This window comes from Trichosurus vulpecula, chromosome 9 (genome assembly GCF_011100635.1).
Source record: "Trichosurus vulpecula isolate mTriVul1 chromosome 9, mTriVul1.pri, whole genome shotgun sequence".
In the NCBI taxonomy this organism is placed as follows: Eukaryota; Metazoa; Chordata; class Mammalia; order Diprotodontia; family Phalangeridae; genus Trichosurus; species Trichosurus vulpecula.
Genome location: NC_050581.1, coordinates 42,681,869 through 42,705,954, shown reverse-complemented (window position 1 = coordinate 42,705,954; position 24,086 = coordinate 42,681,869). Strand labels below are relative to the sequence as shown.

Genomic DNA, 24,086 nt, shown 5'->3' with positions numbered 1-24,086 from the left:
CAGACCCGCACTACTCCTTCCCCAAGAACCCCCAGTCCAGACTGGGCTTAGATCTTCAGCAGGCTGTGCACTCCTGCTCTGATCTGCCAGTTAATTCCTCCCACCAGGTGGGCCTGGGGCCAGAAGTAACAACAGCTGTAGCTGCCCCACCTCCGCTGCTCCCGGGGCTGGAAGCCGAACCGCGAACTCCTTCCACTCCCGCAGCTTTTCCCACTAACCTTCTCCGCAGTCTTTGGTGTTTGTGGGTCGAGGGGTCTGGTAACTGCCGCAGCTCACTGATTCAGGGCGCTAGGGCCCCCTCTGCCCGGCTTCTGGTCTGGATGGTCCACGCCGCTCAGGCTGGGCTCTGCTCCACTCCATTCCCAGCTCCCAGCTCCTAGCTCCCAGCTCCCAGCTCCGTGTGGAATAGACCTCACCCAGAAACCATCCAGGCTGTCCTGGGCTGGAGCCCTGCTTCCCTCTGCTGTTCTGTGGGTTCTGCCGTTCTAGAATTGGTTCAGAGCCATTTTTATAGGTTTTTGGAGGGACTCGGTAACGGAGCTCACTCTAGTCCCTGCTTACCAGCCGCCATCTTGGCTCTGCCGACTTGTACTGAGCCTCTTTGGTTATTTTTACAGCATATTTCTTGACTTTGAACTTTATGTTAAAGTTCGGCTTTGTTCACCTGGGGGTAAAGAGGCATTGTTCCAAACTTTAGGCCTTTTGGTGCACTGAGGCAAAATGAAATGAGCAGAACCAGGGCAACAATTAATAACTATATTGTGAAGACAATCACATTTGAAAGTCTTAGCAACTCTAATCAACACAATGATCAATCACAATTTGAGTGGACTCATGAAGAAATAGGCCATCCATCTCCTGACAGAGAGGTGATGAACTCAGAGTGAAGATTAAAGGGAAAGGGAGGCCTGGCAATAGAACTGTTTGTTTGTCATCTCAGAATCAGTCAAGTTGTTCCCAGTAAATTATACAACAGTTAGTCAGTAAATATTTATTAAGTGCTTTCTAGGTGTCGGACACTGTGCTAGGTGCTCAGGATATGAAAAAAGGCAAAATGTAATTATGTGCCCTCAAGGACCTCTGTCTAATGGAGGAGACAACATGAAAACAAAATATGTATAAACAAGCTCTACATAGGACAAATTGGAAATAATCAAAAGAGAAAAGGCACTAGAAATAAGGGGAATCTAACAAGGCTTCCTGTAGAAAGTGGGATTTTTTTTTAATTTAATTTTAAAATTTTCAGTTCTAAATTCTCTCTCTTTCTCCTCACCCTCTTCCACTTATCTGGAAGGCAAAAAAAACAAAACCCATGACAAATATATATAGTCATGCACAACAAATTCCTGTATTTGGCATGTCACAAAAGAAAGAAAAGGAGAAAGGAAGAAAGAAACAAAGAAAAAGAAACTATGCTTTAGGCCTCAATGTTGAGTCCATCAACTCTTTTTCTGGAAGTAGATAACAGTTTTCATCATGAGTCCTTTGGAATTGTGGCTGGTCATATCTTGATTAGAATTACTAAGTCTTTCAAGGTTGATTATCTTTACAATGTTGTTATTTTATAAATTATTCTCCTGGTCCTGCTCACTTTACTTTGCACCTACATCATACAAGTCTTCACGAGTTTATCTGAAACCATCCCAAAATGTGGGGTTTTACCTAAGACCTGAAGGAAGCCAGGGAAACCAGAAAGTAGAGATGAGGATGGAGAACACTCCAGGCATGGGGAAGACAGTGAAAAGTTGTAGTCAGAGTGTCTTGTTAGAGCTACAGCAACAAGGCCAGTATCATTGGAATGCAAAATACATGGTGTGTGTGTGTGGGGGGGGGGGCTGGGGAAGGTATAAGAAGACTGGAAAGGTGGGGGGGGCGGTTTTGAAGGGCTTTGAACACCAGATGATTTTTATATTTGATCCTGGAGGTAATAGGGAGCCAGTGGAGAAATTGACAGTCTGGGAAAGTTTAGAGTACCCCTACAGATGACAGATAATTGAGTGTTAAAGTCACCATCACCATGGACTTCAACAAAATTGCAAATGAGTTTGTTTCTTTTTATCCTCCTTTCTCCATCTATTTCTCACTGCCTCTTATCTCTTCTCTTAATCCACTCCCTACCTCTCCTGGCAGCCACCCAGTTAGTTACCTCATGCCTCACCCAGGCCTCACGCATCCAAATTACTCTTCTCCCCCCAATACCTCTCTGGCAAAACTAACCTTTGAGGGGGAATGGGTCTGTTCTCATGTCTCTGTTAGGAAGAAGTAATCTAATGTTCAGTTTGGCTCTTTTGCTTCTAGGACATGTGATATAGATGGAGATTTGGGGGGGCTTTCCCTGACCTATGCTGTCCTCTTTCATTCTACTCCTCTGTTAGCATTTCTTGTACTGTTGGCTAGTATTTACAAAATTTGAAGTCTGCTAAAGCCGATTTTTATCACCTTATTGGCAGTCCTTCACTCAGTCAACAAGGATTTATTAAGCCTTCACCATGCCAGAACCCTGTGCTAAGCTCTGGAGATCCAAAGAAAGGCAAAAACATGAGTCCTTACCCTTATGGAGCTAGCAGTCTACTGGCACAGACAACATGGAAATACATGTTCACACAAGATATATACAGTGCAAACGGGTTGTATCAAAATCCAAATCCTTTGTTTTAGTCACTATTCCCTTGCTTAGGTATTAGTATTGTGTGGTGTTGGCCAGGTGCCCAGAGCCTCTGTGAATACAGGGTATTAGAGTACTTGTTTTTCTTACCACAACCTCAGAAGGGGAGGGAGGTGAGAGAAGTATTGCTATAAGGGCACAGAAAAGAGAGAAGCAATAGCTCTTGGATAGCTTAGGGAACTAGCAAAGAAATTAAAGGAAACTTTAATAAGAACAAAATCCAAACCTGCCCATGCTATTGCCAGACTTCTTTAATGTCATCATCACCACTATGTCGACAAAAAGTATTTAAATGTTATTCAACAGCTATTCTCCTGTTTTGCACTGAACATCCTCATCCTCCCCCATTTGATCTTACATAGAGATCTGTATTTACATTAGTCCAGGTTTTGTTTTGTTTTGAAATCAGATCAAGGAGAAAAATAGGGGGTAGGGAGGCAAGGAATCCATAAGCTTCCTGTTTTTCATTCTTTGTACTTGTATTGCTAGTGCCTGACACAATGTAGGTGTTTAATAGTACTCCATTGGTTTACTTGGCCTCTTGGAAGAAGTGGCATTTCAAGAATTCTTAGTCTGAGAGAAAGAAAGAAGACTAGGGGATTGACAGAGACCACAAAGGGAGCCCACTTCTGTTTTATTCTGCTCTTGGATTAAGACTGATCTGCCCCCTGATCTCCAGCTATTGGACTTCCCTGGCTTCCTTCAAGACTCACCTCAAAGTCCACTTCTGAAGGAGACATTTCTGGGTTCCCCTCCATATGTTAATGCATTCCATCTTTTCTGCATATATTTTGTAAGTATATAGATCAGGGGGCTGTGTGCGTGTGTGTGTGTGTGTGTGTGTGTGTGTGTGTGTGTAATGGACCCCTCTGGCCGTCTGGTAAAGCGTCTGGTCCTCTTTTCAGAATAATATTTTTAAATGCATAAAATAAAATAAAATACATAGGATGTGAGCTCTTCCAGAGCAGAAACTGTCTTTTGCCTTTCTGTTTCCCCGGTGCTAAGCTCATTGCCTGACACATAGTAGGTGCTTAAATGTTTGTTGACTGGTTGACAAAGATAACCAATCATAATAAAATAGTTATCAAAATATTTTTTTTTAAAAACCCCACAAGTTCACAAACCCTTTATTCAGTTTGTTTGTACACAGTCGTTGGCTTATCGTCTCTATCTTTAAACTTGTGAGCTCTCTGAAGTCAGAGATGGTCTTTTGCCTCTGCGTCTCTAGAGCTTAGCACAATGCCCGGTGCGTTTTAAACGTTCTTTTTGTCCTTGCGGTTGTCATCCTGTCCCCCGTTAGATTGTAAGCTCCTTGGGGGCAGGGTCTTTCTTTAGCCTCTTTTTGTGTCCCCAGTGCTTAGCACAGTACCTGGCACATAGTAGGCCTATATAAATGGTAGTCCTTGCATTATTATTATTCCTGTAATGGTTACTATTGTTGTCTTCCCCCTTTAGAACCGTAAGCTACTTGAGGGCAGAGACAGCTTCTTTTTCCATCCCCAGAGCTTAGCATAGCGCCTAGCACATAGTAGGCGGCTTTATGTTTATTGATTGGTCGATTGATCTTAGATATCTGAGTTCTCTCCCCCATTAGAATGTACGCTCCTCGAAGGCTGGGACGTGTGTGTGCGTGCGTGTGTTTCTTTTGTGTCCCCAGCCCTGGAACACGATGAACGTTTACTAAATGTTTGTTGATTGCTTGCTTGACAGTGACTAGGGCGTGTGTTCGGGAGGAAGGCATTTTGGGAGGCCTGGGGATGGGAAAGTAGAGGGCCTCCCCCGCGCCCCGCGTTCCTCAGTTTCCCTCTCTAGCCTCTCCCCCCGCCCCCCCCCCCCCCACTCTGCCCGAAGGTGAGCGCGGACGACTGGGCGGAGCCGGGCTCCATCCCGGTGACGTGCGGGCCAACCAGGCGGCGTTGCGGCTCCCTGGGTTCCCTCCCGGCCGCTGCCGCCAGCGCCGCCGCCTCCTTCTCCTCCGCCTCCTCCTCCGCCTCCTCCCGGCTTTCTCCTCTCCCTTCGGAGCAGCAGCCGCCGCCGTCGCCGCCTCTGCTTCCTCCAGCCTCCGCACTCGCTGTTGCCCCTGGCTGCTCGGCCGCCAGTCCATCCGTCCTTCAGCCGGCCCTGCCCGGCCCCGGCCCCGGCCCGGCCACATGGCGTTCCCTCGTTTCTGCAGCAAGGACGGCTCCGACCCGCTCTGGGTAGATAACGCGCGGGGCTGGGGAGAGGCCGCTCCCGGGCTGGGGAGGGCAGGGCCGGCCCGGGGTTTCTGAACGGGACCCTGGACACCCCGCTGGGCGAGCCCCCAGTCCGCGGGAGGGGGAGCGAGGACCTACTGGTCTGCCCTGCCAGGGGCCACCTGGACTGCCGCTTCGAAGCCTGGGGGGAGGGGGGACGACCGCGGCAGCATGCCCGGCACGCTCTGGGGGCGTCCTCAAAGCCTCCCCTCGCTGCTCCTGGGCTGGGGCTGGAGGCTATGCCGCGCTCTCCTCCAGTCCCCACCCCAGAGTTGGTGCTCTCGCTTCCGATGGTTAGGGGTGGGTGGGAATCTGTTTGGGTCGGACTTGGAGTCGTAGGAAGAATGGGTGCAAGGAGGTGGAGCATCTGCGTAAGTGGTGAAAACAGCTCGGCACCGGCTTCCCCCATCTGCCCCTTACCGCCACCCCCCCTCACGCCCCCGCGGGACCCCCGCCAGAGTGAAGTGTGCAGGAGAACTTGAGTGTCTCAGCTGCGTGACTTCAGTAGCCGCTCTCCCTGCGGAGTATATGCGTGGCTGAGGCTGGAGACTGTGAAGGGTGGGTGAAGAGAGGAAGCGGGAAGGGGCTCTAGGTTCTGTGGATGTGGGAGGTTGTCCGGGGACATCCCTTCAGCTGGCCTGGGTCTCCTGGGCCGGGCGAGCTGCTTTCTCTCATCTGAGTGAGTGGGATTGGGGGCATTTCCTTAGACGCACAGAGGTACTTTTCCTTCCTGTGGTTCCATGCAAATAAGTGTACTTGGGGGATTTTGTGGAGAGTTTGGGGTTGATTGCTGAGCCCTCCCTCGAAGTCTGGGGATGAATTTACTGTTCGCCCCCATTGGAAGTCACAAAGCATGACTGCTCTGGCTGTGTGTTGTCCTCTCATTGTGCTACTGGGGGAAACCACTAGAAGGGACCACTAGGCGGGAGGTCGGGTTCCCCCACTGATGATGATGCTCTGGGCTCAGTAGCCAGGGAAGTAAAAAACAAAGCAAAATAAAACACTATAATAGTAAAAAACGAATCCAACAGTTAGTTTGGTGCATGAGGTCTTTGAGGATGCATCTCCAGGAGTAGTAAGACCTGAGACTACAGTAATGTGATACTCCAAGCAGACGGATTCCTGTTAACTCGAAGATTATTTACTTTTCCTTAGTTGAGAATTACTTTCACCATGGCAAGCATTGTTTTCTCCTTTATCTTGAAGTAGGGAGTTAGACTTAACAAAAGCTTGGTTACCGAGCACATCTGGACTGGAAACTGTGGAGTCTTTAATGAGGGATTGTTAAGGGGGAAGGGAAGAAATTCCTTGTAATCCAAAAGTGGGTAGTAGGAGGTCCAGCACCCTAAATGTATTCTTTTCATTGTTTTTGTTGCTTCTCTGCATCATAAACCGCATTCAAGGTGTTTGTGTAATTCCTCCCACTGCCTCAGTAGTACTAGAGGTGCCAGCTCAGTGTGGCAGAGCTGTAATGAGGCACTTGTGTTTTCAGTTCACTGGAATATGATTTTTAGTATGTCTGGAAATACTTAAGATTCCTTAGAGTCAAGGCTCAGGAGAGATTTAGCAACAAAATTTCTGCAATGACCAAATGAGATAATATTTGTACAAGACACGTAGCACAGTGCCTGGCACATAGTAATCACTATATAAATGTTTATTCCCTTCCCCTGCCTTCCTCTACAAAGGCCAGCTGTAGTAGTCAGGATGTTGTAGGAGAAAGTGTAGACCTTGGTTCAAATCCTGTCTCAGGCACTTTATTACCTAGGTAACCAACCTCTCTGAGCCTGTTTTCTTACCTGTAAAATTAAGCTCATCATGGCAGGACTTTCTAACCTCACAATTGTGGGTGTGACAATCAAATGTTTATAAGGCCTTTTGTAAACCTGCAAGCCCTATATAAATGCCTTAATTATGATTACCCGTGCAGCTGCTTTGGTGGGAGTTGAAAAGAAAGGTTGAGGCGTTTTCTTCCATTTGTTGTCTTATCGTTTTGGTGGCATATAGAGTTCTGTGAGAATTCATTTGGAGTTGTCAAATTGCCAGTTACCTCGAAATGATCCAAGTTGGCCTAAGTTAATAGAAAACCAGTAAAGGATCCTTAGGAGACCACGTATTGCTAGGAAGAGGCAGCTGTTCGCTAATATTTTTCCCTTGAAATTTGTTACATGGCGATTTTACTTGGTTGCCTTAATTCAGGAAAACTCACCCAGGAAGAATTTGTCTGCCAATTGAGTTTGTGTCTTCCTGAAGTTTTCTACCATACCTTTCTAGCCAGTTAAGTAATAGTCACCAAATGGCCTCTTCTCAGTTACTAACCGGAGTGGCTTCTTTTCTTGCCTGCTAAGAGAGTCATGGCAAACCAGACCGTGTGTCAATCTTTTTCAAATATGCCCTAGTGAATGGTTGGGTGGGGAAGAAGGAAAGCAGGAAAGAAGGCGTTGATAACACCATAGACAGTTGCATGAGAATAGACAAGACATGCAGATAACATCCAAGCACTAATATGGCCCTAGTCTAATCATATGCTGCCCTTCTTATGGGAAGATGATGTAATTGGTGTTAATCATGCTTGCTCTGTGGTTTATTTTTTCCTGGTGGTGGGGATAGTTGCTTTGAGCCATCAGTACTCAGGACAAAGGCCTGATTGCTATTGAGGCCATGCATTTGTAAGACAGCAGTCTAGGCCCTGGAGGGTGGTGGCTGGGATTGGGTGCCTTACTGTTGTGATGGAACAGAGAAATTTCCTGGCCTCTGGGTGAATCTCATCTGTTATAATGGCTTCTCTTTAGCCAGCTGACCCTAAACCTTGAGTAGGAATCAGAAAAAGACTAACAATGTGCCCATATGTATATAAAATATATACATATTATTAGCAATAATTATTGTTTAGTTGTTTTGGTTGTGTCCCGACTCATTGTGAGCCCATTTGGGGTTTTCCTGGTGAAGATATTGGAGTGGTTGGCCATTTCCTTTTCCAGGTCATTTTACCAATGAGGAAATTAAGGCAAACGGGGTTAAGTGACTTGCCCAGGTCACCCAGCTAGTAAGTGGCTGAAGCCAGATTCAAACCCATGTCTTCCTGACTCCAGACCTGGTGCTCCATCTACTGTGCCACCTGACTGTCCTAACAACAACAGTACAACAACCCTGGGAGGTATTATCTGCATTTTACAGATGAGGAAACTGAGGTTCATTGAGGTTAAATGACTTGCTCATTGACTCTTAAGCAGTAGCCTTAGTGGCTGATTAAGTTCTGTTAACTCATGAAATCTGAATCTTTTCAATGGATCATAGGATCATAGATTTAAAACCAGAAGGAATCTCAGAAGTCATGTAGTCTATCCTCATTTTGCAAATGAGGAAACGGAGGCCCAGAAAAATGACCTGCCCAAGGTTACATAAGTAAATGGCAGAGCTCAGGATTTGAACCCAAGTCTTCTGACCCAAATCCACTAGTCTTTTTCACTGTACCACAGCACAACTTTTTTTTTTTTTAGTTGGAAGAAAGCAACCATGTTCTTAATCTGCTCTGTTTTTCCTCCCTTCTGGGTGAGTCTGAGATGAAAAAGGGAGAGGAGTAATATGACCCAATGAACGAAGGCATCAAGTTTATAAAGTGCTAAACAAGCTTTTCCATCGCCTATCTCCATTCTTGGTTTTGGCTAAGTCAATAAACCTGTTGAATGATCAAGTTGAGAGCTTTGAGAACCTGGCTTAAGTGGGGTGTTATTGCCATTGAAGTGACAATGAAAACCACAGAGAAGGTTAAGAAATTTCTAATAAGGTGTAACCTCTCAAGATTGGAACTTCGCTGCATTTTTCTGCTCTCCTAGCTTTCTTGTTCTGGAATAATGGATGTTTTCCTTGGAATACATTGGCATGAAGTTATTTTAAACAATTTGACTTGTTGGATTTCAGATCTCTTAAACAATCTCCCTTATTTCTCTCTTTCTCTTTCCTTTTTCTGTATCCTACCCACCTCTTCTAGTTGTTTCTTCTGGGCCTTGTGAACTGACACTACAAACCATAGTTAGCTACACTCTTGGTCAAGCTTCTCTTGAAAAAGTTGGTTTCCACTTGGGGGGGGGGAGGGCATAGATTAGAGATGAGTTTGGCATTTCCATCCAAAGAGGCCTTATACACTTTTCTTCCAGTTTTCCTCAGTTCCTGGTGTTGAGATGGTTGGGGATGGTTGAGGTCTAACATGGTGACAGTGAATGGGTGATGAGCGTTCTTTTACCAATTAGGTTGCATTTTTTACTTTCAAAGGAAGAATTTGTAGACCAGAGGTTCTTAACCTGGAGGGTATGAACTTGTATGTGTGTTTAAAATTTTTTTTGATAACCGTATTTTAATTGAGTTGATATTTTATTTCATGCATTTAAAGATATTATTCTGAGAAGGGATCTATATGTCAGATTGACAGAGGGGTCCATGACGCAGAAGAGGTTAAGAATCCCTGTTCTAGGCCAAGTAGCGATGTTAATCTAATCCAGTCCAGTTGAGCAGTACTTATTAAATTCCTGTTCTGGGTAAGGCACTGTGTTAGGTGCCAGGGCTATAAGGATAAAAAGACAACTAGTCCCTCAAGTATCTTACATTCTACTGGAATGGGCCCCTAGGTAGCCAGGAACCTCCTTTCTCAGAGAGCCCTGAGTCTCCTACAGGCACTGATCTGTGTTTCCAAGCTGCTTATTGGCAGTGGTTTGTGCTATAGAAGGAATGCTAGATATGCTGTTAGATGACCTGGGTTCAGATCCACTTGGCTACTCTATCTGCGTGACCTCTGCTAAGTCCCTTTCTGGTTCACAGTTTTCTAGTCTCTAAAATGAGAAGGTTGGACCAGATAACTTCCAAGAGTCCTTTCAGCTTGAAATCTCTTACCTGAATGAATCTATGTATGTAGCTCTTCAAACAGTCATATGTATGCATGTAGCTCTTCAGATAGTCATGTGTATGTATGTATATAGCTCTTCAGATAGTCATAAAACCAGAAGACCTGGGTTTGAGTCAGTGTCAGACATGTATCAAGAGAGGGAATTTCCTTACCTGGAAGTTTCCTCTGCCAATTAAATCCCGGGTCTGGTCCGTCTTTCTTAATATTGTTATATTAGATGCTATAGTGTGGTGGCTTTTGTGATCCACGATAAGGGTGACAACAGTAACCCACAAGAGCACTGCCCGGTGAGTAGTACAAATATTAATCTCTCCTTTGGAGATTTTGACAGGTTAAGTGAATTGCCCATAGTCACAGAGTTAATGCTGAACCAGGACAGAGCCTGGACTGTACAATGTGTTCATAGTCAGGATTCTGACTAAGGCTTCCTGGGCCCTTCCCACTATATCACTACACATGTCTTTTGTCTAGCAGTGACTTGCAAATGTGGCTCCAGCCCCACAGAACCGTGTCACCAACTTAGGTGGAGACACATTTGGAGACAGAGGGATGAACACACTGCCTAAATCTTCCTGTCTGATTGAAGTATTCACAAGTGTATAATATAATCTGTGGGCTGGCTCTGGAACAGCATTGAATTTTCAGTATAGGCTTTCATGCTTCCTGAGACCCCCTTCATTACCGGATCATAATAGCTCATAAAACAGCAGCATATAAAAACTTCCCTCAAGCATTTGGCAAAATAAATTGTAAGTTTTTACAAAATGGCCTGATGGTAAGAATAAAGGCCTGAGAACCCTTGAGGGAAGTATAACCCTTCCCAACAGGAAACATGCCATCCTCAAAGGGAAAATGAGAGTGGCCTTGTTACCTAGAGTCCTTTCCTGCCCACATATTGACTTTGTAGACCAGCGTTGCATAGTGCTCACTCATCCCCAGTGGACTCAACACAGATTCACTTCCAGCTATAAGCAGCTGTTGTGGGTGGTAAGTGGAGGTGAACTATTGGTGCGCTAAGACTCTTCCTCTTCCTCCTCTTCTTTTTCCCTCCCTAATTGGTTCCTATGGCCCTTTTTGATGGCCTGGAAGGCCTCATTTTAATTGGCTACTTTGAGGTCATCTGCCTGGTTCTTAAACTGGCAAGAATAATACATTTACATAGCAAGCGAGATAAAACTCCCATAGCTGAAGAAGTGACTTGTAGCAGCTTTCCCATAATGATATCTTTTCCTTTTGAAGTGAGTTTCAAATCTTGCCTCAGATCTTAACTAGCTTTGTGACCTGGGCAAGTCACTTAACCTGTGCCTGCCTTAGTTTCCTCATCTGTAAGATGGGGATAATAAAAGTACCTACCTCCCAGACTTATGAGAATCAAATGAGAAAATAATTGTAAAGAACTTTGCCAACCTTAAAGACCCATAGAAATGCTAGCTGTTATGCCAGTCCACATTTAAAAAAATTTTTTTTCACTTCCAAATTCTCTCCCCTCCCCAACCCATTGAAAAAGCAAGAAATACAATACCCATTATACATATGAAGTCATGCAGAACATTTTCACATTAACCATATTGCAGGAAAAAAAAAGAAAGGAAAAATGTTTCAATGCACACTCAGAGTTCATCAGTTCTCTATCTGGAGATGGATAACAGTTTATATCAGAGTACTTTGGAATTGTTGTGACATATAAATCCATTTTCCTGGACCAAGATCTGCAAATTTATTTTTATTTTTTGTGAGCCCCTTCCCAAGTGGGCTCTGAATAAAAAATGATTTTCTTTTTGAAATTTTAGATCTTGCCTACTTCACTTTAATCAGACTTTTCTGAGAATGGTTGGCAAATTATGTTTAAATTTGATTTCAGGGTCCCTGCGCGTTAACTCTGAATTGCCTTGGCTAGTTCCAATCTAGGATCAAAGGCAAGGAGCTCAGTTTTGCAGGAGAATTTGGACCCAGTCCTAATTAATGATCCTGCTAGGTGTTGAAAGAGGATGGACCTGAGGTCAAGAAAACCTGAGTTCAAATACAGCCTCAGACACTTACTTCCTAGCTGTGTGACCCCGGGCAAGTCAGACAACCACTCTGCCTCAGTCTCCTCACCTGTAAAGCGGGGGTAATATATAGCACCTGCTTCTCAGGGTTGTGAGGTTCAAATGAAATGCTGTGTGTAAAGTGCCTTTCAAACCTCACTTGTTTGCCTTCTTGTCTTCCTCAAGGACCCTTTGATGTCTTGTGTTAAGTCCTTGTTCTCTTCTTCCAAAGCCTACAGTGGAAGGGGTGTTGGACGGAATCGGGAGAGCAGGGTTCTGGCCCAGGCAAGACCAGCTACAGGCTCTTGGGCAAGCAGTTCCCATAGTCTGTTTTGGCATTGGTTTCCTTTTCTGTAAACTAAAGCTAATAATAACTTGTCTTGGTTTTCTTTTATCCTTTCTCATTGGGGTGGGGGAGTTAAGGTAGGAGAGAGAGAAAATAAATGGTTGTTAATTGAAAAAAGTTAATTAAAAAAATCCTACTCCGCACCTCATCTCTCAGGGCTAATGTATTTGAAAATGTTTAACAGTATACAATGATATGGCACTGTCTAGTAGCACCATATTTTTTTTGTATTTTTTGTATTTTTTTTTTTGAGAGGGGAAGGCAGGGCAATTGAGGTTAAGTGACTTGCCCAAGGTCACACAGCTAGTAAGTGTGTCAAGCGTCTGAGGTCGGATTTGAACTCAGGTCCTCCTGACTCCAGGGCCGGTGCTCTACTCACTGTGCCACCTAGCTGCCCCTAGTAGCACCATATTACCAGAAAAATGGTACTGCCCTTTTGGGGTGAAGTAGTGGGATCACCTAATGCTGTCCTCTCACTTTATAGAGAGGAAACTGAGGCACATAGAGATTATGTGACTTACCTAAGACTAGCAAGTCACCGAGAACCCAGGCTATTCAATAAACATTGATGGAGCGCCCTTTTATGTGCAGCATATCCTCTGGTAGTGAATGACTGAGAAAGAACAATTATGGCTCTTACGAAATTTTCCAAGTCTAAGGGGGGTGGGGGAAGGGTAAGGCACATGCAGTAAATTATAATACAGAATAAGATATGGAAGCATCCTAGAGGTGTGACCCAGATCTCCAGACTCTCAATACAATGACGGTACCACTCCAGTTGATTAATGTGTTTGGACCTGTTTCATTTTGTTAGCTGATTCCCTTCCCCCCCTTCTTGGCTCAAAGCTGCATATGAAAATTTTACATCCAAGTAGCTGTCACTTGACAGCTTTTCACAAAATTCCACCCCCCACTTGTCCCATTGTGATCCAGCGGCCCCTTAGCCTTTAGATAAGATTTTGGTTTTTTTTGTTCCTCCTATAGTAAATACTGTCGATTGAGCAATCACAGTGACTTTGCAGAGATGTCAGAACATTTCCTTTGGGGGTAACTGAACTCAGCTTTTGGGTCCAACAGGTTATCCTCTTTAGTTTTGTAAATTCTGCTGCCTCTCATTCTCCAGACAGCGTTATTATCAGGAGCATTTAAAACAAATGACAGTCTTACACTATTGGGAACCAGTGGGGAGTTACCCCTGTGCCTTGTGTGTGTTGATCTTGCTAACGTGAAATATCTGTGTTGGGGTAGTGTGTGGGTGGTGGCTGGTGGGGGGTGGGGGTTTCCACCCAGTTGAACACATTCCTCCCTAAAGGATATCCAGCCCTCGGGTTTCTGTGGATTGTGGACCTCTGCCTGCATTGGGCTCTCAGGCCCTTTAAAAAAAGTAAAGAAGGAAGCAAAATACCATATTTGATTTTTACATGCTTAGAAGAACTGGCAGGCTTCTTAGAGTTCGTCCACTGGAGCTCTTTTTGTGCTGTGGACCCCTTTGGTGGTCTGGTCAGAGTAATGTCTTAAAATGCAGAAAATAAAATATATGATTATAAAGCAAATGGATAATATTGAAATCCTATTATCAAAATAGTTTAAAAAAACAAAAAATTCACCGACCCCAGTTTAAGAATCCCTGATGTAGTCCAACTGCCGTCATTTTACAGATGAGGAAACTGAGGGCCGTACAAATACTAAGTGGCGCATCCTGGATTCTTTCAGGTTTCCTGACAGTGAAGCCAGTGTTTTCCCTTTCTTTCCCCTATTACATCATCTTTTCTGATTACTACAGCGTATTCTTCATTATTATGTTTTAGATAGAAATTTAGGTTTGTGAAATTCCTGCTTCTTGTGCTCTTTTACAATTTCTTAAAATTGGGGGGAGGGGAGGTATGCTGGTCCAGGTGAAAAGCATTTGGTGGGGGAGGAGAGAGGGCGGGGAAGAAGGTGACCTGGTGGTTATAATTAGGTTGGATTAACTAAAGCCTTTTGAGAAATCCCCTTCCCCAAGATCATTAATAAAATTATTCCTGGATAAGAGGAAAAGCCATGTCATAGGTTAGAATCTGTTGAAGGACTAGGGTGTAATTTAACAAGGGTGAATGATCTGGCCATTTTGTTAATGGATCTTCCCCTATTAACTTTTTCCTCCAAATAAAGCTTCTGAACAAGCCATTGCATGCCTTCTTTTGATTTCAAGGTCCAGAATAATTAGTTCCAGGCTATAGCTTTTAGCCAGCCTGGATGACTTGGCTTGGCTTGGGGGTGGGGGTTTGGGGGCAGTGTATGTACGTCCTGGAGAGATGGGTTAGTCATTACACAAGTTGGAAACCTCTTGAATTTTGATTGTCTTATGACTCAGTGATTTGGGGGAGAAATAGCCATTGGCAGAGGGAAAAGGGAGTATAGGAGATAGAGAAATGAGGAAGATTCAGAAGAATGCTGTTATGTTTTGCCTAGATCTGATTTATTAGGCCCTGGTAAGCTCAAGATTACTTGGAAGGCCTTAGCAGAGTTGGGGACACAGCCTAGACCTCTTGTCGCTAGGTCACTCAAGGTTCTTTTGGCTTGGGCTGCATAGAAGTCAGGGAGGAGAGTTTGGGTAAAATGAACAATAGGCATTTTTGTCAGGTTTAAGGACTGAACTCGAGCAATTGGCTGGAAAAAGCAATTAGTAAATTCCTTAATTAGGTCCTGTTGGTAGTTTCTGTTATAAGGATAATCCTTTCATTAGCTTAATCTGTGAAAATAGGGCTGAGACCCCATTTTATATTTAATAACCACTGACCCATACCTGTGAAATTCAGATTATCTTTTACTGAAAGGAAGAGATGACTGAATTAGCTAAGAAGTCATGACCGTGTGGGATTTATAGACCTCAGAATATACACTGTAAAATGGGAGAATATAATTTTCAAATACAGAATTATAATCTGTCCCACTCCAGGGTTTAACATAGTATATATACACACATCATATACATATAGATATATAGATATAGACATCTATATGTATCTCTCTCTCTATATATATCTCTATCTTCTGTAGTCCTAGGAATACAAGATACTTTCCATGTTGGAAAGAATATAGGCTAGGGGTCCTGCTTGGCTTCATTTCTGACTTGATGAGTGATTTGAGGCTGGTCATTAACCTCTCAGTTTCAGCTTTGCCGATCACTGATGAGGATAAGGAGGGTTACTGGAATACTTTTTATTTTCAGAGTGCCTTGCCCTTTTCGAAGGGTCTTCTTACGCGTTTGATTCTTAAAGCGACCTGTGAGAATACATGAATCTGCAAAAGAATGGGAAACAAGACAAAGACATTTATAAATCCAAAGTGTTGATGTTTCTACATCCATCTTTCATGCTGCACTGAAGTGGGTTAGGAGGTAGGGAGGGAGACTCTCAGAGGTTGACTGAGGTCGCGAAGTAGCTGTTGTCCTTCTGCTAAAGCCAGATTCAAGTGTGTGATTCAGCACATTGTGCTCCCTGTGCCGAGGGTAGGTAAGAATGAGTATTTTGCTTTCTCCCCCTCCTATTAATCAGTGTTTCCATAAGGGAGAGAAGAGGGCGATGTAAGGCAAAAGATATTGTGCGTGATTATCCGCTGAAAAATACTCTGTTGTGGTGAGGTATCCCGGAGAGACAGGTTTGATTGCCACTTAAGTGCCATAGGTTGGCAAAAACAACACCGGATTGGGCAAGTGTTGGTGGAAGTAATTGTTGAAACAAGAAGGATCAGAAGCAGCTTGTGGGAATGAGTTGTTAAAGACAGACCTGGGGTATTTGGCCAAATTTTGGTCAGATCACAAGGCAGTTAACTGTAGAATCTGAGGCTAAAATTAGTGCTGCTTTGTTGTATGTTTGCCCTGAAGTGGAAAGATGCCCCAAACCAAGAAACTCTGATAATTTAGTGACACTATGTTTCCTTAAAAAAAAAAAAAAAGGTTTTTTTTGATGCCGTTGTTTTTACCCTTATAAAACTCTTCCACCTCCCCATCCTCCTATCCCTTCAGTTGAGGGGGAAAATATTGAGGGACGTCAATAGACCCAGCCACCTCACTTTACTGCATATATTATATTTTGCATCCATATACACCACGTCCATACTGAGAGGAAGGAGTTGTGTTTTGTTGGCTGTTCTCTCGGACCGGGATTAGTCTTTATAATTAATCAGAATCTGGCTGCTGCCTTTTAGCCATGTTCTAAAGTAAATTGTCATTACGAATATTGTTCTGGTTCTGTTTACTTTTCTCTGTATCAGTTTAGTGCTTCTAGGAATTTCTCAGATTTGTCACTTCTGTTTTTTCGTGTTTTATGGATGCTCTTGTTTCATCACTGTCACTTCCTACCTTCATTTATCTTTCCCCCATCTAGCCCTCTTCCCCTCAGAACTTCCCTATTACTGTTGAGGGTACCACCATCCTCCCAGTCCCTCAGGATGGCAACCCAAGTGGCGTCTTCGGCTCTTCATTATCTCTGCCTCCCCATATCCAGTCTGTTGCCAAGGCCTGTCACCTTTTTGCCATCATCCCCTTCTTTCCTCTGACATTGCCACCACTCTGTGGTAGGCTGTCACGCCTGGACTACTGCAGTAGCCTGCTGGTCAGTCATTCTGCCTCAAGTCTCTCCCTGCTACAATCCATCACCCATTAAGCCACTGAAGTGATTTTCCCAAAGTTCTGGTCCGACCGTGTCACCTCCCTACTAATAAACTCTAGTGGTTCCCTGTCACCTCCAGGGTTAAACCAGAATCCTCTGTTTGGCATTCAAAGCCCTTCATGACCTAGTTCCCTTCTACCTTTACAGGCTTTTTACACCTTACTCCCTGACATGTACTCTTCGATCCTGTGACACTGGCCTCTTGGCTGCTTCATCAACAAGACACTCTATCTCCTAGCTGACCCCCATGCCTGGAATGCTCTCCTTTATTTCTGCTTACTGCCTTTTCTGGCTTCCTCTAAAGTCTGACTAAAATCCAGTCTTCTACAGGAAGCTTTTCCTAATCCCTCTTATTTCTAGGGCCTTCCCTCCGATAGTTATTTCTTATATATCTTGTATAGTTAATTTATATTTGCTTGTTATCTCCCCATTAGATTTTAAGTTTCTTGAGAGCAAGGACTGGCTTGCCTCTTTTTGTACATCTAGCGCCTTAGCACAGTGCCTGGCACATAGTAGGTGCTTAACGCATATTTATCGGCTGACCAACCTTGGAACCCTTCCTTGTAGTAGATGCATCATTTTTCACCACATCATAATATTCCATCACGTTCCTGTCACCTCAGTTGGTTCAAACATTCCCTCATCAGAGGCACTTCACAGAAGTGAACACTTAGTAACCACTAAAGGATGATACCTTCAAATACTTCCCAACTGTGATCTGGGGCAAGTCATTTAGGTTTTAACTTCCCCATTGATAAAATGGGGATAATAACGGTACCTCCCTCACAGGGTGGTCGGGAGGATCAATGAGATAATATTTATAAAAGGGCTTTGAAAACCTTAAGGCACTATAGAAATGTTAGTATTTTGTGAATATGTACTATTTGTTGGCTAGAAGTTAAAATGCATGGATGACTCTGTAGGAAGCTCTTAGAGAATTTACTGCTGAGATTAGATAAATTTTATCACCTTGATGTAGGGGGAATAGCATGTTTTCAAAAAGAGAGAGCATTTAGGCATTGGCATTTGTGAGAAGTACTTGAATCAGCTTCCTCATTCATAAAATATGGGGGCTGGACTAGAGGATTTCAGGCCCCTTCAGGATGTAAATCTATGATTCACACCCTTGAAAGGACTCAATCCAGGGTTAACTGGTGTAGTTTAAAATTTTACTTGGGTTAATGCCAGTGCCCTTCTCCCTCAGAGCAAGCTGGCTCATGTTAAAACAAAACACCTTGCTCTGCGTGGGCTATTTTTCAAAGCAGGTAATGTGGGAACTCCCTCAATATTTCTGGAGATATTATGATTATGTATCAGGAAGGGAGTGAGGTGGGAGGGTTGGGGAGATGGGGAATTGTATGTGATTTAGAGTAGGGCTGCTGTGGAACACAGGATTATCACTCAGTCTGGGATTCACCAACACATTCATCAACATTTATTAAACTCTGACTATGCTGAGCACCTTAAAAGGTGCTGGCAGAGATACAAAGATTAGGTAAGGCTTGGTCCCTTCCTTCCTGGAGTTTATAGTCCTTTAAAGGGATTCATTTAAGAATATACCTTCCTTGAGGACTAGGGTCATGCCTAGCAAGGTGCTTAGCACATAATATCTGGCATACTTTTAGTACACTTAGTATGTGGCATAAATGAAGTATAAGTAAAGTGTTGGGTGGATTTCTGAAGGATATAAGAGGTTGTTACTGATTGGGGGCATTAGGGAGGGTTTCATTAGAGGGACTGTGGAATTTGAGTTGGGCTTTCAAAGTAATGAGTGGGATTTTACCAGCTGGACGAGTATTCCAGGCATAGGACGTGAGCAGAAGCATAGGGGTGGGACGAGATGGGACTCCTATGGGGTTTCTAAGATGGGCACAGGGGATACCAGTTACTGCAGTTAGGCTTTGGCCTATGTAAAATACATGTAGGAGAATATTCTTAAGTGGTGTGGGAAAGAATGAGAGGTGTTGAAGTCACTCTTTCCAGCCTCCCTCCCTGGCCATTACTCCCCCTCCTGAAATCTGTTGAGTCATTTCAGTTGTGTCCAACTCTCCATGACCCCATTTTGGGGTTTTCTTGGCAGAGACACTAGTGGTTTGCTGTTTCCTTCCCAGCTCATCTTACAGATGAGGAGCTTGAGGCAAACAGGTCGAAGTGACTTGCCCAGGGTTACACAGCTAGTGTCTGAGGCTGTATTTGCCTTCATGAAAATGAGTCATCCTGATTCCAAGACCACTGCTTTATCCACTTGCCACCTAGCCCTCCCAAACCCTGAGGTCCAGCCAAACTGAGCTCTCTATCTATTCCTCATACATGACACTCCGACTCCTGTCTTCATGCCTGGAATTCACTCCATCCCTTCCTCTCCCTCAGGAAGTTCCTCAATTTCTTTAAGATACAGCTCAAGTTCCATCTTCCGAAAGAAGCTATCCTTGATCCCCCCCCCCCACCCCCCTACCCCCAGCCACTAGTGCGTCCTGCCTGCCTTCCAGACCATCTTGGGTTAGCTCCTTTGTATAGATACCTATTTATTTGTTTTCTCTTTATGCTGTTTTTATCTGTACTTGTCTCCACATTAGAAGTTCCTTGGAAGTAGGAGTTGTTTTGCTCTTTGTCCTTATTTTCCTCAGCACCTTGAATAGTAGCACCTAGCAAATAGCAGGCACTTACTAAATGCTTGTTGATTGGTTTACAGATTAAAGAGTGCATTTTTCTAACTAGGCTTCATCCTCATAGATTAACTAGCAATCAGCAAGCATTTATTTAACCCCGTACTTATATGCAAGGGACAGTCTTGGGTGCTGGGGATAGAAATACTCAGGGTGAAACAGTCCCTGCCTTCAGAGAGTTTACATTCTATCAGGAGAGATAACATTCACGTGATAATTATATACAAAATAAATGTAGTGTACTTTTTTGGGGGGAGATCAGGAAAGGCGTCATGCAGAAAGGGATATTTTCTGTCTTCAAAAAGAGGAGGAGGGGATTCTAAGAAGCGGGGGTAAGCTTCTGGAGGGCATGGACTGTCATTTGTAACTGGAATTGGGCCGGACTCGCTCGGTCAGGACTGTTCATCAGCCCATTGATGAAACTGACTCTTCTCTTTTCTCCTGCTTAAGTGGAAGTAAGTGAATGTGGAGGGGAGGAGGAGTATCAGTCATCACTTCTACTTCTTAGTTTCATAGCTTCTCAGGGCTTTTGCAACATGTGGGTGATGAAGCACTTTTTCAGTGGTTGGAATCTTGGCCTGTTTTGCCTGCTTTCTTACTGCTGCTCGTTATTTCCCATTGAGCTCCAGTATGATGATCGTGAGTGATACTGAAGGAAATTAAGACTTCTAAAGTTAAAGAAAGTCTGTTAGCTTGTTGACAAACAGCCTTTCCCTCATCCTTGTGAGCTTTGTTTCCTAAAATAAGTTTTGCGATCATGTGGGGAGTGAGGATTAATTTTATGTTTATTAACCCAAGGAAATGCCTGTGTCCTTATGTTGTTCATTTTAACCCAGGGATACAGGAGGAACATAGGAGCAAAAACTCCCACAGTTATCTTATTTTAGCACTATCATCTGGGTAAAAACAACAGAAAATAGGATAAGAGCCACTTTTGCCTTCTCCTGAAAGTCAGAAGCATTCATTATGGAGGGCTGAATTGCCTGGCTCTCCTTCCATTCCAGCTAAGCTAACAGCAGCAAGAGAAAACGATTGGCACAAATGAAAACCTGGAACCCAGTGAAAGATTGAACTAAGTTAGAAAGAGTGTTGATAAGCATCAAGGAGGCAGGACAATGAATGGTCTCTCAGTACGTGCCTACATTGGATTGACTCTGTTCATGTGCATTTGTTCAAAAACTTGCTCATTTTCACATCCTTTCCTGTTCTTCCATTAAGCTAGAAGGGCAAGATCTGAGTCTTCTTTTATATAACGATCTCCTTGCCTCTCCTAGTCCCAGAAGAATTCTGCCTCCAAATCAATAATAATACAGATATATAAGCCTCTTAAGGCTTTTAAAAGACTTATATCACTTCCTGTGATATAGCTGTTATTATTATAACTTATAAATTGATTGTTATAACTTATAATTACCATATAACATATAAACATTATAACTTATAAATAATAAGTATTATCATTCCTATTTTACAGTTGAGGAAATTGACTTAGGTTAAATGAAGTGTCTGAGGCCCCATTTGAACAAGGCCTCTCCTGAATCCTTGGCTCTATGAAAAACTCTAAAGCAGTTTATCTTCAGCACAAGCTTCCATATCTGTAAGTTTCCCCTGTCTGGACACTTTTCTCTTCATTTAAAACCTCCTTTTAAGACAGGAAGTTAACTTAGGCCTTTATACTTTAGGACAGGGTTTCTTAACCTCTTTTGTGACATGGGTTGCCTTTGGCATTCTGGGTGAACCCTCCACGCCCCTTCTCAGAATAATATTTTGAAGTATATAAAACAGAATTACAAGGGATTTGTAGGATTACAAAGAAATCAATTATTTTGAAATAATTATCAAAATGTTAAAAAAAAAAAGTTCACAGACTCAAGGTTAAGAGCGTTTTTAGTGTTTTTTTTTCCCTCAGTTTTTTTTAATGTTTTGGGGTGAATTTAATTTAGTGATCCTTGTCGATTACATTTAAGTCATCATTAATTGCGGAATAAAAGCATCCTGTGCACAGTGGGCATTGGATTAGTGGCTTCCTTAACTATCAAATTGAACTTCTTTGTGGGGGATGCTTGGCCTATAAGACACAAAGAGAGTTGGGAAAATCATGGTGGCTGCTATTTAGAGCAGCAAGCTTTCTCAAAACTAACTTTATTACTACTTTCTCTCTAGGAGAATTGAGGATCAGCATGTACAATAGTAGAGCAGTGTTTCTGTTGATAGGAACATTTGTCATTAACAAGAGCCCTTTTGGGTTCCACTCTTTGGAATCAAAAGGTCTTGCAAAAGTTGATGGCAGGCTTCCTGGGCACCCTGGGTAAAGGCAGCTACAGGAATGCCAGATTGATAAATATTCATAGTTGTTTTATTTTTAGATTTGATGAGTCAGAGAATGAGGACTCCTTGGAAGGATCCCCAGTGAGTAAGTGTGATGGGAGACTGGAGTCTTCTCTACAGATACGTTTGATTCTGTTTCTGATATTGTCTAGTCAAACCATAGTTTTCTCCCCCTTGTTTTGTTCTAGCTTTGGTTCTGGGAAAATATATATGCATTCTGTCTCAGATAGGATTAGCATCCAGAGCACAGCAGATCTGATATTGTTCCCATCCGTGCCTAGCTGCAGGCCTCTGATTGCTCCTTTGTTTTGTATTCCCTCTAAAGTTGGGGATTCACTTTGAATGGGACTTATTCATTTGTCCTTGTTCTGAATGTTGCATTTTTCAGTATTTTTTTGTGTGTGTATGTATCCTTTCCCTCCCAATAGATAGTAAACTTCTCAAGGACTGGTACTGCGCCTCTCTTTTCGGTATTTTCCCATGGGGTTTTGCTTATGGGGGATGTTCAGTTGATAATGATAGCGGATGTTCAGTTGATGCTATGTTGGCTGAGCAGCTGCGTTATCCCACTCCAATTCACTTCAACCAACTTTTTTTATTTGGAGGGGGGAGCATCCGTTAATTAGGTGAAAGACTGTAGGCTAAATCCTGAGTATACAAAAACTTCGAATGTCCAGCCCCTGTCTGAAAGGAAGAGTGGACAATTGAATAGAATGCTGATGATTCCCCAGCCTTATTAATCATAGCTAGCAGTTCTGTTTCTATAGGGCTTTAAGGTTTGCAAAGTGGCTTATAAATACTAACTTATTTTATCCTTACAACAACTTTGCAAGCTTGGGGGTGCTATGGCTATCCCTGTTTAGAGATGAAGAAATCAAGGCAGACAGAGTGACCGGGTACTGCTCGGTGAAGGTTTTCCTGACTCCGGGTCCGGTGCTCCCTCCACTCACTGTACCACCCAGTTGCCTTTAGATTTATACCTTATGTTTTATTCTTAGAATCGAGTCCCATCGCTACTTAAATGGAATCACAGCAAAACTTCACTTGGTTGGAATGCTCAGGGGTTGAGATGTTTTGGTGAAATGATTACTGGAAATGCTTTTGTTTGTCCTTTGTTAAGAATGATTCTGAAATAATAATAATGATAGCTAACATTTATAAGGCACTTACTGTACCATGCACTGTACTGAGCGCTTTATAATTGTTATCTCATTTGATTCTCACTCTCACCCTGGCAGGTAAGTGCTGTTATCTCATTTTACAGATGGAGAAACTGAGGCCCACAGGAGTTAAGTGACAGGCCCGGAGTCACACAGCTAGTAAGTGTCAGAGCTCGCATTTGAACTCGGGTCTTCTTGACCGCAGTCCCAGCACTCTATCCACTGCACCGCCCAGCTGCCTCTAAATCTATGCTTCATATTTTAGCGTTAGAATAGAGTTTCATTGCCAAATGCACTGTCAAATAGAATTGCAGCAGAACGTCATGTAGCTGGAATACTCAGCGATAGACATGTTCTCATGAAGTTTGGTTCCTGGGAATACTTTTATCCCTTGTAGAAAATGTTTCTGAAATGTTTGAAAGTAAAAATAGTAAGAGGCTGATCTGATTTTGTTCTGGTGATACCCAGTGGTCTGAATTCTGCTTGTGTGTTTGTTTTAAAACAAACCCTCAGGTGAGCTTTTATGTTCCTCCTGAACACCAAGGCCACTGAAATAAGCACGATCATTTGTGGACTGGCGCTCTGCTTGAATCAAGGACTTCCTGTAGTATCAATAAACAAGCATTAAAAAAAAACCAAACCTGCTATGTGAAAGGCACCTGGAAATGCAGATGCAAAAGCCAGACGGTCCCTACGGGAGGGGTATATTTAACTGAGGTTTGTAAATCAAGATTTATGGTGCACCTAAAACTGGAATCCATTGAGTGCCTAAGGTGCTCTGAGATCTAAGAAGCAAGTTGAATATTTTTGCTTTGAACAACAGGATTCTGAGAATTCTGCTGAGAAAGTCTTCTTTCTGCCTTTGTTCTGTTTGCTGTCTTATAATGATTAAATTCACAAGGTCATAACATATATGATGCCTGTGGTTTCTCTTTAAATGCTGTTGTCACACTTCAGTGGTTTAGAGACTGAAGGTTAGGTGAATGTTTATAGAATTAAATTACCAAGGTGCAGTGGACAACTGTAGGAGGAGGTGGGCTCCTTCTCCCTGGCGGCTGGATGACCACTATTTTTTTTGTCTGTTTTCAGTCGTGTTTGACTTTTTGTG

The 24,086-nt window shown here is 43.3% G+C and overlaps 1 protein-coding gene across 1 annotated transcript in view; it reads left to right on the top strand.

Annotated features, from left to right (window-relative positions):
* Positions 1–4,679: 4,679 nt before the first annotated feature.
* Positions 4,680–24,086, top strand: part of ABCC1 (ATP binding cassette subfamily C member 1) — a 139,959-nt gene continuing 120,552 nt past the window's right edge. The window contains exon 1 of the mRNA XM_036739146.1: positions 4,680–4,863. Within this exon, the coding sequence (XP_036595041.1) occupies positions 4,816–4,863 (48 nt within the window). The 5' untranslated portion in view covers positions 4,680–4,815. The remainder of the gene's footprint in view (positions 4,864–24,086) is intronic.